The sequence below is a fragment of the Bufo bufo genome, chromosome 6 (assembly GCF_905171765.1).
Source record: "Bufo bufo chromosome 6, aBufBuf1.1, whole genome shotgun sequence".
Taxonomy (NCBI): Eukaryota; Metazoa; Chordata; class Amphibia; order Anura; family Bufonidae; genus Bufo; species Bufo bufo.
The window spans coordinates 24,425,466-24,439,039 of record NC_053394.1 but is presented as its reverse complement, the minus strand read 5'-3'; the positions used below and the strand labels follow the sequence as shown (position 1 = coordinate 24,439,039).

At 40.2% G+C, this 13,574-nt stretch overlaps 1 protein-coding gene across 1 annotated transcript in view; it reads left to right on the top strand.

Annotated features, from left to right (window-relative positions):
• The first annotated feature begins 3,062 nt into the window (after window positions 1-3,062).
• Window positions 3,063-13,574, top strand: part of PTPN6 (protein tyrosine phosphatase non-receptor type 6) — an 80,755-nt gene continuing 70,243 nt past the window's right edge. The window contains exon 1 of the mRNA XM_040435641.1: window positions 3,063-3,619. Within this exon, the coding sequence (XP_040291575.1) occupies window positions 3,612-3,619 (8 nt within the window). The 5' untranslated portion in view covers window positions 3,063-3,611. The remainder of the gene's footprint in view (window positions 3,620-13,574) is intronic.

Below are 13,574 nucleotides of genomic sequence, written 5' to 3'. Positions count from 1 at the left end.
TTCTGTTTAAGCCAGTCTGTTGTTGATTTACTTCTATGCTTTGGGTCGTTGTCCTGTTGCAACACCCATCTTCTGTTGAGCTTCAGCTGGTGGACAGATGGCCTTAAGTTCTCCTGCAAAATGTCTTGATAAACTTGGGAATTCATTTTTCCTTCGATGATAGCAATCCGTCCAGGCCCTGACGCAGCAAAGCAGCCCCAAACCATGATGCCCCCACCACCATACTTCACAGTTGGCATGAGGTTTTGATGTTGGTGTGCTGTGCCTCTTTTTCTCCACACATAGTGTTGTGTGTTTCTTCCAAACAACTCAACTTTGGCTTCATCTGTCCACAGAATATTTTGCCAGTACTGCTGTGGAACATCCAGGTGCTCTTGTGCAAACTGTAAACGTTCAGCAATGTTTTTTATGGACAGCAGTGGCTTCCTCTGTGGTATCCTCCCATGAAATCCATTTTTGTTTAGTGTTTTACGGATCGTAGATTCGCTAACAGGGATGTTAGCATATGCCAGAGACTTTTGTAAGTCTTTAGCTGACACTCTAGGATTCTTCTTCACCTCATTGAGCAGTCTGCGCTGTGCTCTTGCAGTCATCTTTACAGGACGGCCACTCCTAGGGAGAGTAGCAGCAGTGCTTATCTTTCTTCATTTATAGACAATTTGTCTTACCGTGGACTGATGAACAGCAAGGCTTTTGGAGATACTTTTATAACCCTTTCCAGCTTTATGCAAGTCAACAATTCTTAATCGTAGGTCTTCTGAGAGCTCTTTTGTGCGAGGCATCATTCACATCAGGCAATGCTTCTTGTGAAAAGCAAACCCAGAACTGGTGTGTGTTTTTTATAGGGCAGAGCAGCTGTAACCAACACCTCCAATCTCATCTCAATGATTGGACTCCAGTTGGCTGACACCTCACTCCAATTAGCTCTTGGAGATGTCATTAGTCTAGGGATTCACATACTTTTTCCACCTGCACTGTGAATGTTTACATGGTGTGTTCAATAAAAACATGGTAACATTTAATTATTTGTGTATTATTAGTTTAAGCAGACTGTGATTGTCTATTGTTATGACTTAGATGAAGATCAGATCACAATTTGTGCAGAAATCCATATAATTCCAAAAGGTTCACATACTTTTTCTTGCAACTGTATATTCTTGTACATAGGAGCCAGTATTATAGTAGTTATATTCTTGTACATAGCAGTATTATAGTAGTTATATTCTTGTACATACGAGCAGTATTATAGTAGTTATATTCTTGTAGATAGGAGCAGTATTATAGTAGTTATATTCTTGTACATAGGAGCAGTATTATAGTAGTTATATTCTTGTACATAGGAGCAGTATTATAGTAGTTATATTCTTGTACATACGAGCAGTATTATAGTAGTTATATTCTTGTACATAGGAGCAGTATTATAGTAATTATATTCTTGTACATAGGAGCAGTATTATAGTAATTATATTCTTGTACATAGGAGCAGTATTATAGTAATTATATTCTTGTACATAGGAGCAGTATTATAGTAGTTATATTCTTGTACATAGGAGACAGTATTATAGTAGTTATATTCTTGTACATAGGAGCCAGTATTATAGTAGTTATATTCTTGTACATATGAGCAGTATTATAGTAGTTATATTCTTGTACATAGGGGGCAGTATTATAGTAGTTATATTCTTGTACATAGGAGCAGTATTATAGTAGTTATATTCTTGTACATAGGGGGCAGTATTATAGTAGTTATATTCTTGTACATAGGAGCAGTATTATAGTAGTTATATTCTTGTACATAGGAGCAGTATTATAATAGTTATATTCTTGTACATAGGAGCAGTATTATAGTAGTTATATTCTTGTACATAGCAGGCAGTATTATAGTAGTTATATTCTTGTACATAGGAGCAGTATTATAGTAGTTATATTCTTGTACATAGGAGCAGTATTATAGTAGTTATATTCTTGTATATACAAGCAGTATTATAGTAGTCATATTCTTGTACAGTGATGGTCAGTTCGCAGTGTTCGCCAGCGAACACATGCGGGCTGCCATCTTTAGTAAGGTAGACTCACCCGTCCGGCGATGCACAGGTAAGCCCTTGCCTGTGCCTGTGCGGGAGCTGGTCTGAAATCAAATTCAGTCACTGGGAGCAGGCAGTTCTGAGAACAGCCGCCGGGGCCTTCATCGGGCTGTTCTCGGAACTGCCTGCTCCCAGCTAACAGACGAGAGTCTTGGACGACGGACCCATCTACATTCATTAAAAAGTTCCTAATCAGATATGTGAAAAAAATCTTTTATAGAGAAAAATTTTAAAAGGTTTTCTTTTTTTTATTTTATATTTTCACATATCTGATTAGGAACTTTTTAATGAATGTAGATGGTCCCTCGTCCAAGACTCTCGTCTGTTAGCTGGTGCAGAGAACGAGTCGAGATGCCAATGCATAGCGCGTCCAGCCCATTGATTCTAGTGGATACTGTTATAAAACATCGCAGTGCTTCATTGATCCTGTGATGGCGCTACAGAAGACGTTTCCCACCGAGCGTAGACGTCGTCTAGAGGTCCCAGCAGCCGGACGTGATCTCTCTGCCTTTTATCATGAGAATTAAACATACCAGCAAATTTTTCTCCTGAGCTGCTTGTTTGCTACAATGGAACAGTGCAAGTAAAATGAATGAGAGCCTTTAGTTCACAGAGGCTTGTTTAGACTGGATACAATTGTAGCAAACTTCGATTAGGTCTGCGCAATAATTTTTTTTTAGCCTCAGGGTGTAAACTGGCACAGTTCCATTCAGTGACAGTAAGCAGAAATCTTGAAACCGTCGAGAAACGAAAACACACAGTGTATTAGAAAGATGCAGAACTTTTCATTATGCAATGAGTGGATAACGCTGCTTTTTTACAAAGCATTCCTTGTGTCTTTGTTACGCCCTTCACCCATTCTTTCCTGGGTCTCTATCTCAATTCCTATTTTTGCCGCACTCTCTCCGTCCTGGCCCTGTCCTCCCTCCCACCGGCACGACATTGCACTGAAGTGTTTGTGTAGGAGGAGGTTTTGCCTGGTTACCTGTGGGTTGTATCAGACAAGCCTCTCACCTGAGAAGCCAGCTACTATACTCTGATTTACAGCCTGACTGCACACATCACCGTGCCTTCGACTTTGGCCGTCTTCCTCGCACCTTGTACCCGTCTCTATCGGCTGCATATGCCTGGGGCCTCCTGGCCTTTTGTTTTGCAAGCTTATGTTGCTCTGAGTATTGTGCAGCTGAGCTTACACAATGTGTCTGAGGTGCAGAGATAAAAATGAGAAGTAGAAGCTTTAGAGAACACAGGCTTCCTGTTTGAGAGAGCGAGAGAAGGATTAACTGAGGCAGAAAACTTCTTTTTTTTTTTTTGCAAAGTGAGAGCACACTCAGTGGGGAAATGAAGTCAAGAGGAGAGATGCAGTGACAGGTCTGCTTCACCACAAGAGAGAGGTCTCTGGATAGGTTGTGGAAGAGAGGTGAACGTGAGGGAAAGTTGGCTGGTGGGACAAAGTAAGAGAAAGAGGAAGAACCCTGACGACAAGTCACTGCACCGCACGTGAAGACCCAGCTGAAGACTTCAAAGATGGTCAGGTGAGCAAAATGTAGATTCTATCATCTATCATTAGTGATACAACCTTCTGTATCTCCTGCCTGTCTCCATGTTCTTGAGATATGCAAAGTCGGTTTGCGTTCTATCCAGTGACCGGTTGGTAATTTCAGTATTCTCCACCATCCATTCTTCTGAGTTCTTGGACTTATCTTCAGGCTGCTACTCATAGACTGGTCTTACCTTCTTAGCATCTCATAGTACTGGGTAAGGATTTCCAAAACATTTGTGTTGGACCCTGGTTTTACTGAAATACGATTTGTTGGCTATAGAGTTGAGATGCCACACGGAAGAAATTATTATTAAGTTTCACAATCTTGGCATCCTGACTTAGCAGAGTATTTCTGAGAACCATGAGGTGGACATTATTTCTCTTTGTTGGAACATTGCCTATGAGATGATACTCTATCCATTGTTTGTCCCAGAAACTTGACATCAACTTTTGGTTCATATTCTCCTGTTCCTCGCTTGGCATCTACTTTAACATCTTGGAGCTTTATTTCTCAGATAGACCATTATGGGGAAGACTGTCGCTGGATTTAAGTCTAAAGGCTTCATAGCCTTAGGCCATGGTTTTAATGTCTCAGTAAACTTCCTGGTCCAATTTTACAAAGATGTAAAAATCATCTTGGATAATTATATATGTATAAAGCTGCTCTTTTTTTTAACTAGGGTACCTTATTTAAGGGGAACCATATCCTTCTACCTTATATACAATATTTAACATATCCTTCTACCTTTTACTGTGCCGATTGGATGAGGCTGGGAAGATATCTGACAGATGACTGATGAAGTATCGGGTTGTCGATGGCCATCTTAAGGTTATACTCTATTCAAAAAGTCCTACCAAGCTGGTCACACCACTCTTTGTATAATATCTGTGTATATGTTGTGTACCCTTTGATGTACACAAGACATAGTTGGTGGAATAAAAAAAAAGTTGAAAGTTCCAACTCCTAGTTTATCCTGAAAAAGGCAAACCTCACCTATACATGGCAGAAACCAGCTAAAAATAAAAAAATATAGTTGGCAAAATTCCTTATTGATTACCTTGACATTATTATCATCTACAGCCAAGTTGATTTCCACTCCTGGTGACTGTACGACCATTGTTCCTCCAGAACATCTCGCCTGCTGTTTGGATTTTCAAGCTTCTCAATTACTTGTTCACGACTCTTGAGACAGATTTTTTTTTTTAAACATTTTTCAACTTTTGCACAATAAACATTTTTTTTCACAAAAGAACTTGATTTTGTGCAGCAGCTTTTCTTTTTGTCGATGGAGCGGTGTGAGGACTTTTTTTTTTCGCCTAACAGCTTGCGGTTTTCATTAGTACCAACAGTTTTTTCATGACTTTTTATTCCATTTTGGGAGGAATAAATAACAGCAATTTTGGCCAGTTGTAAAAAATATTTTCAAGTGTTCATTGGGCAGGATAAATGCACATACACATACAGCTCAGTTGTGTCAAGCTCCAGAAAAAAATACTGATCTATGTGCCGAGCCTAAGAAAAACGCGCTGGATGTTTTTTCTCTCCAGCGCACCAGGGAAAAACTGATCCTATAGCTTTCTATGGCATGGTTGATATCATAGCATCCAGCGCATCAGTTTTGATGGCGGGTATCTCCTAGCACCAGAAAGAAAAACTCTACATGCAACGCCAATAGTTTTTTTTTTTTTTGCCTGGCTCCGGCAATAAAATAAAATTTAAAAATAAAACAATTTGCCAGGCATAACTGATAACTGTCACCTTTTTTTTTTTTTTTTTTTTACTTTTGAAAACTTTTTCAACTTTTTTTTTTAATCCCAGTAGGGGATTTGAACATTTGATCCTTTAGTCACTTCTGTATTACTTTGAAATATTTCTGTATTGCAGATTATAAACTCTGACAGGCAGCCCATTAGGCCTTGCCCTATATCAGTGATGACTAACCTTGGCACTCCAGCTGTGGTGAAACTACGACTCCCAGCATGCTCCATTTATTTCTACTGAGTTTTGAGAGCAGCCAAGCAAGGGGGGCATCTTGGGAGTTGTAGTTTTACCACAGCTGGAGTGCCAAGGTTAGCCATCACTGCCCTATATATATATTTATTTATTTATTTTTTTATATATAAAATAATATATATTTTTTTACCTTTTTATATGTATATATTCCTATTAGCCATCACCAGGGTTAGGGTTAGGCTTTGTCAGGCACAAGTCTGTCACTATTAGACCATCGGCCTCAGTGGTCACAATGCCAGGGTGACAAAGGGAGTCTTGTAGGGTGAACCAGCTCACCTGCCACATGTATTGCAGTCCTTGGGTGCACAGGAAACCATGGTGAGACCTCTTGAGACAAGGATAAAAGAGAAAAACAATCCAGCACTCCTGTAATTTTTGAGCCGTCGGTTCTTTTATTGCGCTGATAAAAATTTGTACAGTGGTACAACCTCCATTAGTGTCATTCGCAGTCTACGCGTTTCGAACTAAGCAGTTCTTATTCATGACTCCATGTGGCACTTTAATCCATGTAAAATATATATAGACTCCTGAGGGAAAAGGGTTCCTCCTCTGTAGGGGAGGAGACCACTCAGGTATCTAGCTGGATCCAAAGTCCACATGATGGCTGAAAACCTTTTCACATGTGATTAATTAAAACTGTGATTCCCAACAGTGAAAATACCAAAGACAGTTAACACAGAATAAAATGCAAAAAATTACATATATGTATTTACAAATAAAATGATCAAAAAGCTGGATCTAGGCCATATGCTTGTCCAGTGGTCCGATAATCTGTGTCATGTGCATTAAATTTGATGTAAGGCAATCGAAAATAACATGACATAAAGCAGGAAACAGGGGAAAAGGGAGTCAGTTGATGATTCCCTGGCCCCAGCTGCAGGTTGTCCCTCCATGTCATTTTTCTCAGTGAGGAAATTAAAGAGATTGTCCAATTTGTTTAAAAAGTACTACAAAGAGTGTTAAAATAATAAGAGATTGTATACTTTCCACTTCAGCACTGCTTCTTTTGATATCAGTTGGACAATCCCTTTAATTTCCTGCTTTCAGCTCTATCCACTTGCAAAAGGTTTCACAAAAACTGCTGCACCTTCTAATGCAAACCTGCAGTTTTCCTCCATGGCAGTCAGCACGTGGACAGGTGGCAGAGTTGTCCCCTGTAAATAGGACTTTAGAATCCTCTGTTGTTCTACATGTCACATTTTCTATGTAAATCAATGTCTCTGTATCAGACTCAGTATACAGTGAGCTCCCCCTAGTGGTGACTGCAGCCAGGCAGAATGTTATATGACCATGTCAATGCAGGGGATTTGGAGTTCTGTATAATATGCCAAACAAAGCTTTGATTTTCATGAAGATTAATTAAGAAATTAATCAGAACTGTCGGAACTAAAAAGGACACTTTGAAAAAAGGTGGACATGCATTTAGGCTCAGCTCTTAGTAATGTTTGGATTTTCCCAACCTAAATAGGAAATTGGAAAAAGGGAAGAATATTTATATCTATGATTTCTTCTGTAGGAACTGACTTGTTAGAAAGATGTTTGTAAACATAGCTTCAATTTTAGCCTATAGAGACTTCTGCAAAGCAATGGCAAGTATGACGGCACTTACAGATGCCTGAGTGATATGTAGAGGGGTTTCAACCTTAAGTTGGCCATACACCTTAGAAAACTGTCTTCGCTATTCATTACGACTCCCTGCCCTGCATACACATGCAGGCTCGGTTCAGCTGAGTATACATATGTTCTCAGTAGCATACACCTCTGCTGGCAGCTTATCATCTTTGCATACAGAACAATCGGGCATGTTGAAATCCAACAGCCTGACCCTTCTTTGCCTGAAATCTGCCATCAGGACACCCCTGTTTACAACAGATGGTCAGCAGGTATTCTGGAGATAGGTATAGGTCTGAGAGGTGGGACCCTCATCCTATAAATGTCTAAGGTGGAAATACCCCTTTATTTCCTTCCCACACCATGCTGTAAATGTAAGCCATGGCAATTATCATGTTCCTGCACCACGCCATACATTTATGACATAGCGATGCCGTCGGTTTAGGAACTGAGCGGCCATCAGCAGCGGGTGTCTGCTGAAACCCCTGAGATCCCACTGTCTGTGGCGACCATGGCATCTAAGGGCTTTATAGAGGAAGTAGGCTCTCTCTCTATCATCGAGTCCCCATCACGCAATTGCAGGGTCCTGATGGTTGTTATGGCAGCTGGGGGTGGGGTTGCCACCTTTCCCAACAAAAAATACCAGCCAAGTTAAGCCACACCCCAAAGGGGGTGTGGTTGTGGGGGGTGGCTTAACACGGGGTGTTAAGTCAATATCATACTGTGGTTCCCAATAATATTAATGCCCCCATTAGTGCCCCCCAGAATTAATAATGCCCCCATTAGTGCCCCCCAGAATTAATGCCCCCTATTAGTGCCCCCCAGTAAGAGTAATGGTCTCATTAGTGCCCCCCAGTAAAAATAAAGCCTCCATTAATGCCCCCCAGTTAGAATAATGCCCCCATTAGTGCCTCCAGTTAGAATTATGTCCCCATTAGTGCCCGCCATTAGAATAGTGCCCCCAAGAATAATAGTGCGCCCTTCTCTGCTTCTGCATTAAAAAAAAAAGCACTCATCTCCATTTGCTCGCACCTCTGTGAATGCTCAGGACAGGACCTGCACTCCAGAGTGATGACGTCTCGCAGGTCCTGTCCTCCAGTCAGCAGCGCGAGCAAATGGAGGAGGTGAGTGATTTATATATATTTTTTAATTAACAGGGGGAGGGGGGATAGGTAGGGGACGGTAAAGACTGTACTAATGAGCGCTCTACAGTGGAAGCGCTTATTAGTAACAGTCAGCACAGGAAAATACTAGCAATTAACATTGCTGGCAGAAAAAGATTACCAGCATCGGCAGGGCCACTAAAATACCGCCTCTGCCGGTGAGATACCGGCCGGGTGGCAAGGGCTCCAGGGCTGCCATGTATGGAAGACTGTCAGGCCTTGCCAGAAGCAGGATCTAATAAGCCAAGTGTTAGTGTAAAACTGACAGGTACAATACACTGCAATAGATAACTATAGCAGTGTATTGTATCAGAGATCAGACCATCGTATGTTCAAGTCCCCAGATGGGACCTAAAAAAAGAGATAAATATTTAAAATAAAAGAAATTGTTCTTTTCCCCTTAACTAGTTACTTATATTTAGTAAAAAAAAGGGAAAAAATAAAATAGACCACACATATTTGGTATCACTGCATCCACAACAACCTAATCTATAAAAGGATCACATTACTTATCCCACACTTGAAAACCATAAAATAAAAAATAGTTTCGGAATTGCTGTTTTTGTCACCTCATCTCACAAACAATGGTATTAAAAGTGATCAAAGAGTCATATGTACCCAAAAATGGTACTAATAACAACTAAAACTCGTCCCCCCAAAAAACATGCCCTCACACAATTGTATGGATGTTAGTATATGATGATGCAAAATACAACAGATTTTTAATACAAAGGTGATTTTAGGATGCAACAGTAGAAAAACATGGAAAAACAATATAAACTTTGGATTGTCATAATGGTATCAACCTGCAGAGTAAAATTATCATATCATATATACCGCATGGTGAACCCCATAAAAAATAAAAAAAACACTGATGGAATTGCAATTTTTGTCCAACTCTACTCCTAAAAACTAAATAAAAAAGAGACCAAAAAGCCAAATGTAACCCCAAAATGGTACTAATAAAAACAACAGCTCGTCCCGCAAAGAAAGAATCTCTCACACAGCTAAATCAATAAAAAAAAAGTTTTACAGAGTTACGGCTCCTACCATTTCAGCAAATTCCATGTTACAAAATGCATATGCCGATCCTTCTCTTCTGAGGGCTGCCATGTCCCCAAACAGCAGTTTATGACCACATATGGGGTATTTTTATACTTGGGAGAAATTGTGTAACAAAATATTTAGGTGCTTTTTTTCTTTTTACCCCTTGCATCTATTAGAAATGTATTTATTTTTTTCACGATCCAATGTTAATAAAGGCTATGAAGCATTTATGGGGTCAAAACCATCATTACACCCGCTGAATTCCTTGGGGTTGTAGTTTCAAAAAATTGGGTTATTTCTTTGGGTTTCCACTAAACGGGTACCTCAGGAATACTGCAAGTTCAACATGGTGCCCAAATCCATTCCAGTAAAATCTGTGTTTCAAAAGCCAAATGACACTCCTTCCCTTCAGAGCCCTGCTGTGTGCCCAACCAGCAGATTACGACTACATATGGAGTATTGCTGCACTCAGGAGAAATGGCATAATAATTTTTGGGGTGCTTTTTCTCCTGTTAAGTCTTGCAAAAATGAAAGATTTTGAGCTAAAAATATATATTATTGTCAAAACTCAATTTCCCCCAATTCTAATAAATTCTAAGAAACACCTGTGGGGTCAAAATGCTCACTGCACCCCTATATTAATTCCTTGAGAGGTGTGGTTCCAAAACAGGGCCTTTTGGGGCTGTTTTTTTATATTTTAGCAAAGAACTTAAAATGGCACTTGAAGAACCTCCTAAAAAACATCCACAAGATGTTCCTTCAATTCTGAGGCTGGTATTTTAGTCAAGTAGCACTCTAGGGATATTTCTAAAAACTGCAGAATCAGGGTAATAAATGTGGGGCTTTAGTTCTATTTTACCACCTGCTGTGTTCCAAAAATGGATTAAAATTGAAAATCTACGAAGAAATACATTTTTTTAATTTTATCTCCATTCTGTATTAATCCCTTTTAAACACCTGAAGGGTTAAATTTCTTAAATGCCATTTTCAATGCTTTCAGGGGTGGCGTTTTAAAGTGGGCTGATTTATATGGCGTTCTAATATATAGGCCCGTCAAAGTCACTTCAGAACTGAATTGGTTCGTAAAAAATAGAATTTGGAAATGTTCTTGAGAATTTGTAAAATTAATGCCAAATTTATAAGCCTTTTAAAATAAAAAAAAATTAAAGAATGGTTGAACAATGAAGCCAATGTAAAGTTGGCACGTGGTACATTTTAATTATTAAAGGGATTCTGTCACCAGATTTAACCCTATTTAGCGCGCAGGCGCGGTGAGAAAGCTGGCAGCCTGCGAGCGTCTTTCCCTCACCGCGCCTGCGCCGAGATTTCACTAGAGCACAGGACTGGCAGACAGATACGAGCGCTGCCTGGCCCTGTCAATCAGGACTTGGAGGGAGGCGACAAAGGTGGGAGAACGGAGCCTCTAGGAGCAGGAACAACGCCCCCCCCCTGCTCCTAGGGGCTAATTAGCATATTATAAAAGTTCAATTTCTGGCGTAACGGGGGCATAGATAAAAGTAGGAATAGGCTAGTTAGGTTTAAGCTGACATTAGCACATCGCTAATGTCAGCTAGCCTAATAGGGTTAAATCTGGTGACAGAAACCCTTTTAACTATTTTGTGAGCTATGACTTTCTGTATTCAAATAGAGATATTCAAATTTGGAAAATTTCATTCATTTTTGTTTTAATAAATAAAGTACCATAATTTACCACTAACATAAAGTACATAAAGTACAATGTGTCACAAAAATCGCTTGGATAATTAAAAGCATTCCAAAGTTAATACCACATAAAGTAACATGTCAGATTTAAAAAATGAGGTTGCATCCTTATGGGTTTAAAGGCATCATCACCCTGCAATAAAAAAAATTCTTATCTATCTATCTATCTATCTATCTATCTATCTATCTATCTATCTATCTATCTATCTATCTATCTATCTCTCTCTCCTATCTCATATCTATCTATCTATCCTATCTCATATCTATCCACACTCCTATGCAAATGATAAAAAATGGAAACAAATTATTCAAAACATCTAAATTTATTCAGTATCGGGTATGAGCACCACGAGCAGAAATACACGCACTTACACACCTTGGCATCAGTGAGGTTATGAATCGTTGTCTGAGGAATGTTCTGCCATGCTGAATGCACATTCAAACAAAGTTTTGACTGAAGCGACTTCAGATCTATTATCCGAAGCATGCTTCACTCAACCCTACTCAAGAGAATAGACCTTTATTCCAGTCCCCATTGCCGTCTTGCTGTGCACCATTGTGAGAGGTGGCGTGAAGTCAGTGGAAGGGGAAGCTGGAAGTCTGGCAGCTCGTATCCCAATGTTGTGCAAACTCCTTCTGATGGTTTATGTAGACACTGTTTGCCACCCTAGGCTCAGGATATGACATCCAATTTCACTTGCAGTACAGAACAGATCACTACTCATCGTTCTTCTATTCAGATGACCCATCCGTGAAGAGGTTCTCCTCTCTGCACCTCTTGCTGTCATTCCAGTTACTCATTGTTCTCCCCACCACCAGGATACACAGTCTTGACCAGTGCTGTCATCTCGGTCTAGGCTCGTAGCGATCTGCTGGAGTGATAAACCAAGGTCTATCAAGCCAAGGATTCTGTCTCTCTAAGTGTGCGACAAGTGTTGATGACTGCCACGCTGATGACCATGAGGCATCGCACAATCATCCCAACTTGATATGATTTTTGAGGTTTCATGTGGCTAAAAAACTTTACTTTCAATTTGGCTTTTGTGCCTCTCACACATGCCACAGATTGGAGCTAGTTGCTGGAAAATGTGATAATTTGCAGATCTTGCCAACATCTGCTACTTCCTCGGCTTGCATAAACTTACGGCTTGTCCTTCTTGGTGGTGTGGTATCTGTCTATCTATCTCCTATCTATCTGATACCTAGCTTTGATCGGTGGGGGTCTGAGCGCTGGGACCCCCGCTGATCTCTAGAACGAGGGGAGTAAGGCGCATATGTCGCTCTTTCTCCTTGCTGCATAAGACATTAGATCCATTTAAGTCTATGGGCCAGTCTCAATTCCTCCATCTACAGTGAGGAGAGGGAGCACGATATGTCTATTAGCAGGGTCTTTTAGTTTGACTAGCCGACATAATGCACTGTACTACAAAAGAAGCGCTGTGTATTATGTATGTGATCAAGAGATCACTTGTTTAAGTCCCCTTATGGGACTAATAAATATAGTAGAACAATTTAAAAAAAAAAGGGTTTTTAAATTGAAACAAAGTACCCCCCCCCCCCCAAAAAAAAAAAAAAGAAAAAAAAAACTTTAGTCTTTACTATAAAAAAATACAAATTTGCTATCTCTGTGTACAGTATGTAATGACCAATACTATGAAGGCTGTGCAGTGAATGAAGTAAAAAAGGCCCTGCTAAAAACAAGCCCTCACACAGTTCCATCGAAGAAAAAATAAAAGTGCTATGACTTTCAGAATATGAACAAAACCAGATTTTCAGATCATGTGCCATTTGTGCACGTGTGACCACTGAGGTCAAGTACCCATTGTGCTTTATAATCCTTACCCTTGTACACTGCTGTGTGTGGGAGTACGGGGCCGCGCTGTGCGCTATACAGGCCGGAGCATACGTCGCTCCTCCTGCCTGTACCAGCGCTGCTCTCGCAGCAATGTATGCTCCAGCCTGCACAGCGCTCAATGCAGCCCCGTACTCACACACACAGCAGTGAATGAGAGTACTGATTCTAAAGCGCAATAGGCACCTGAACTTCATGTGCCTATTTCACTAGAAAAAGTAAAAAAAAAAAAATTTAAGTATCTTTCAAATATTATTTTCTTCACATGTAGAATAGGTTTTAATAAAGTTTACCCACATGTTTAGGTACACTTTAAAACAAATTCAATGGAAGAGTGTTGTGGGCATGCTCTGTAAAGAAGCAGAGGGTTACTGTGCAGCCAAGGGGGAAGAAGAGCTGATGGACCCTGTGTTATCTGCCTTCATCTTCCTGTGATGACCTTGCCCCAATCTACACAGCACAATCTGGAACGTGATAGGAGGTTTTTAGCACATTGACTTGGTGTTTTTCTGATACAGAGCTCCACATCCCCTGCTTT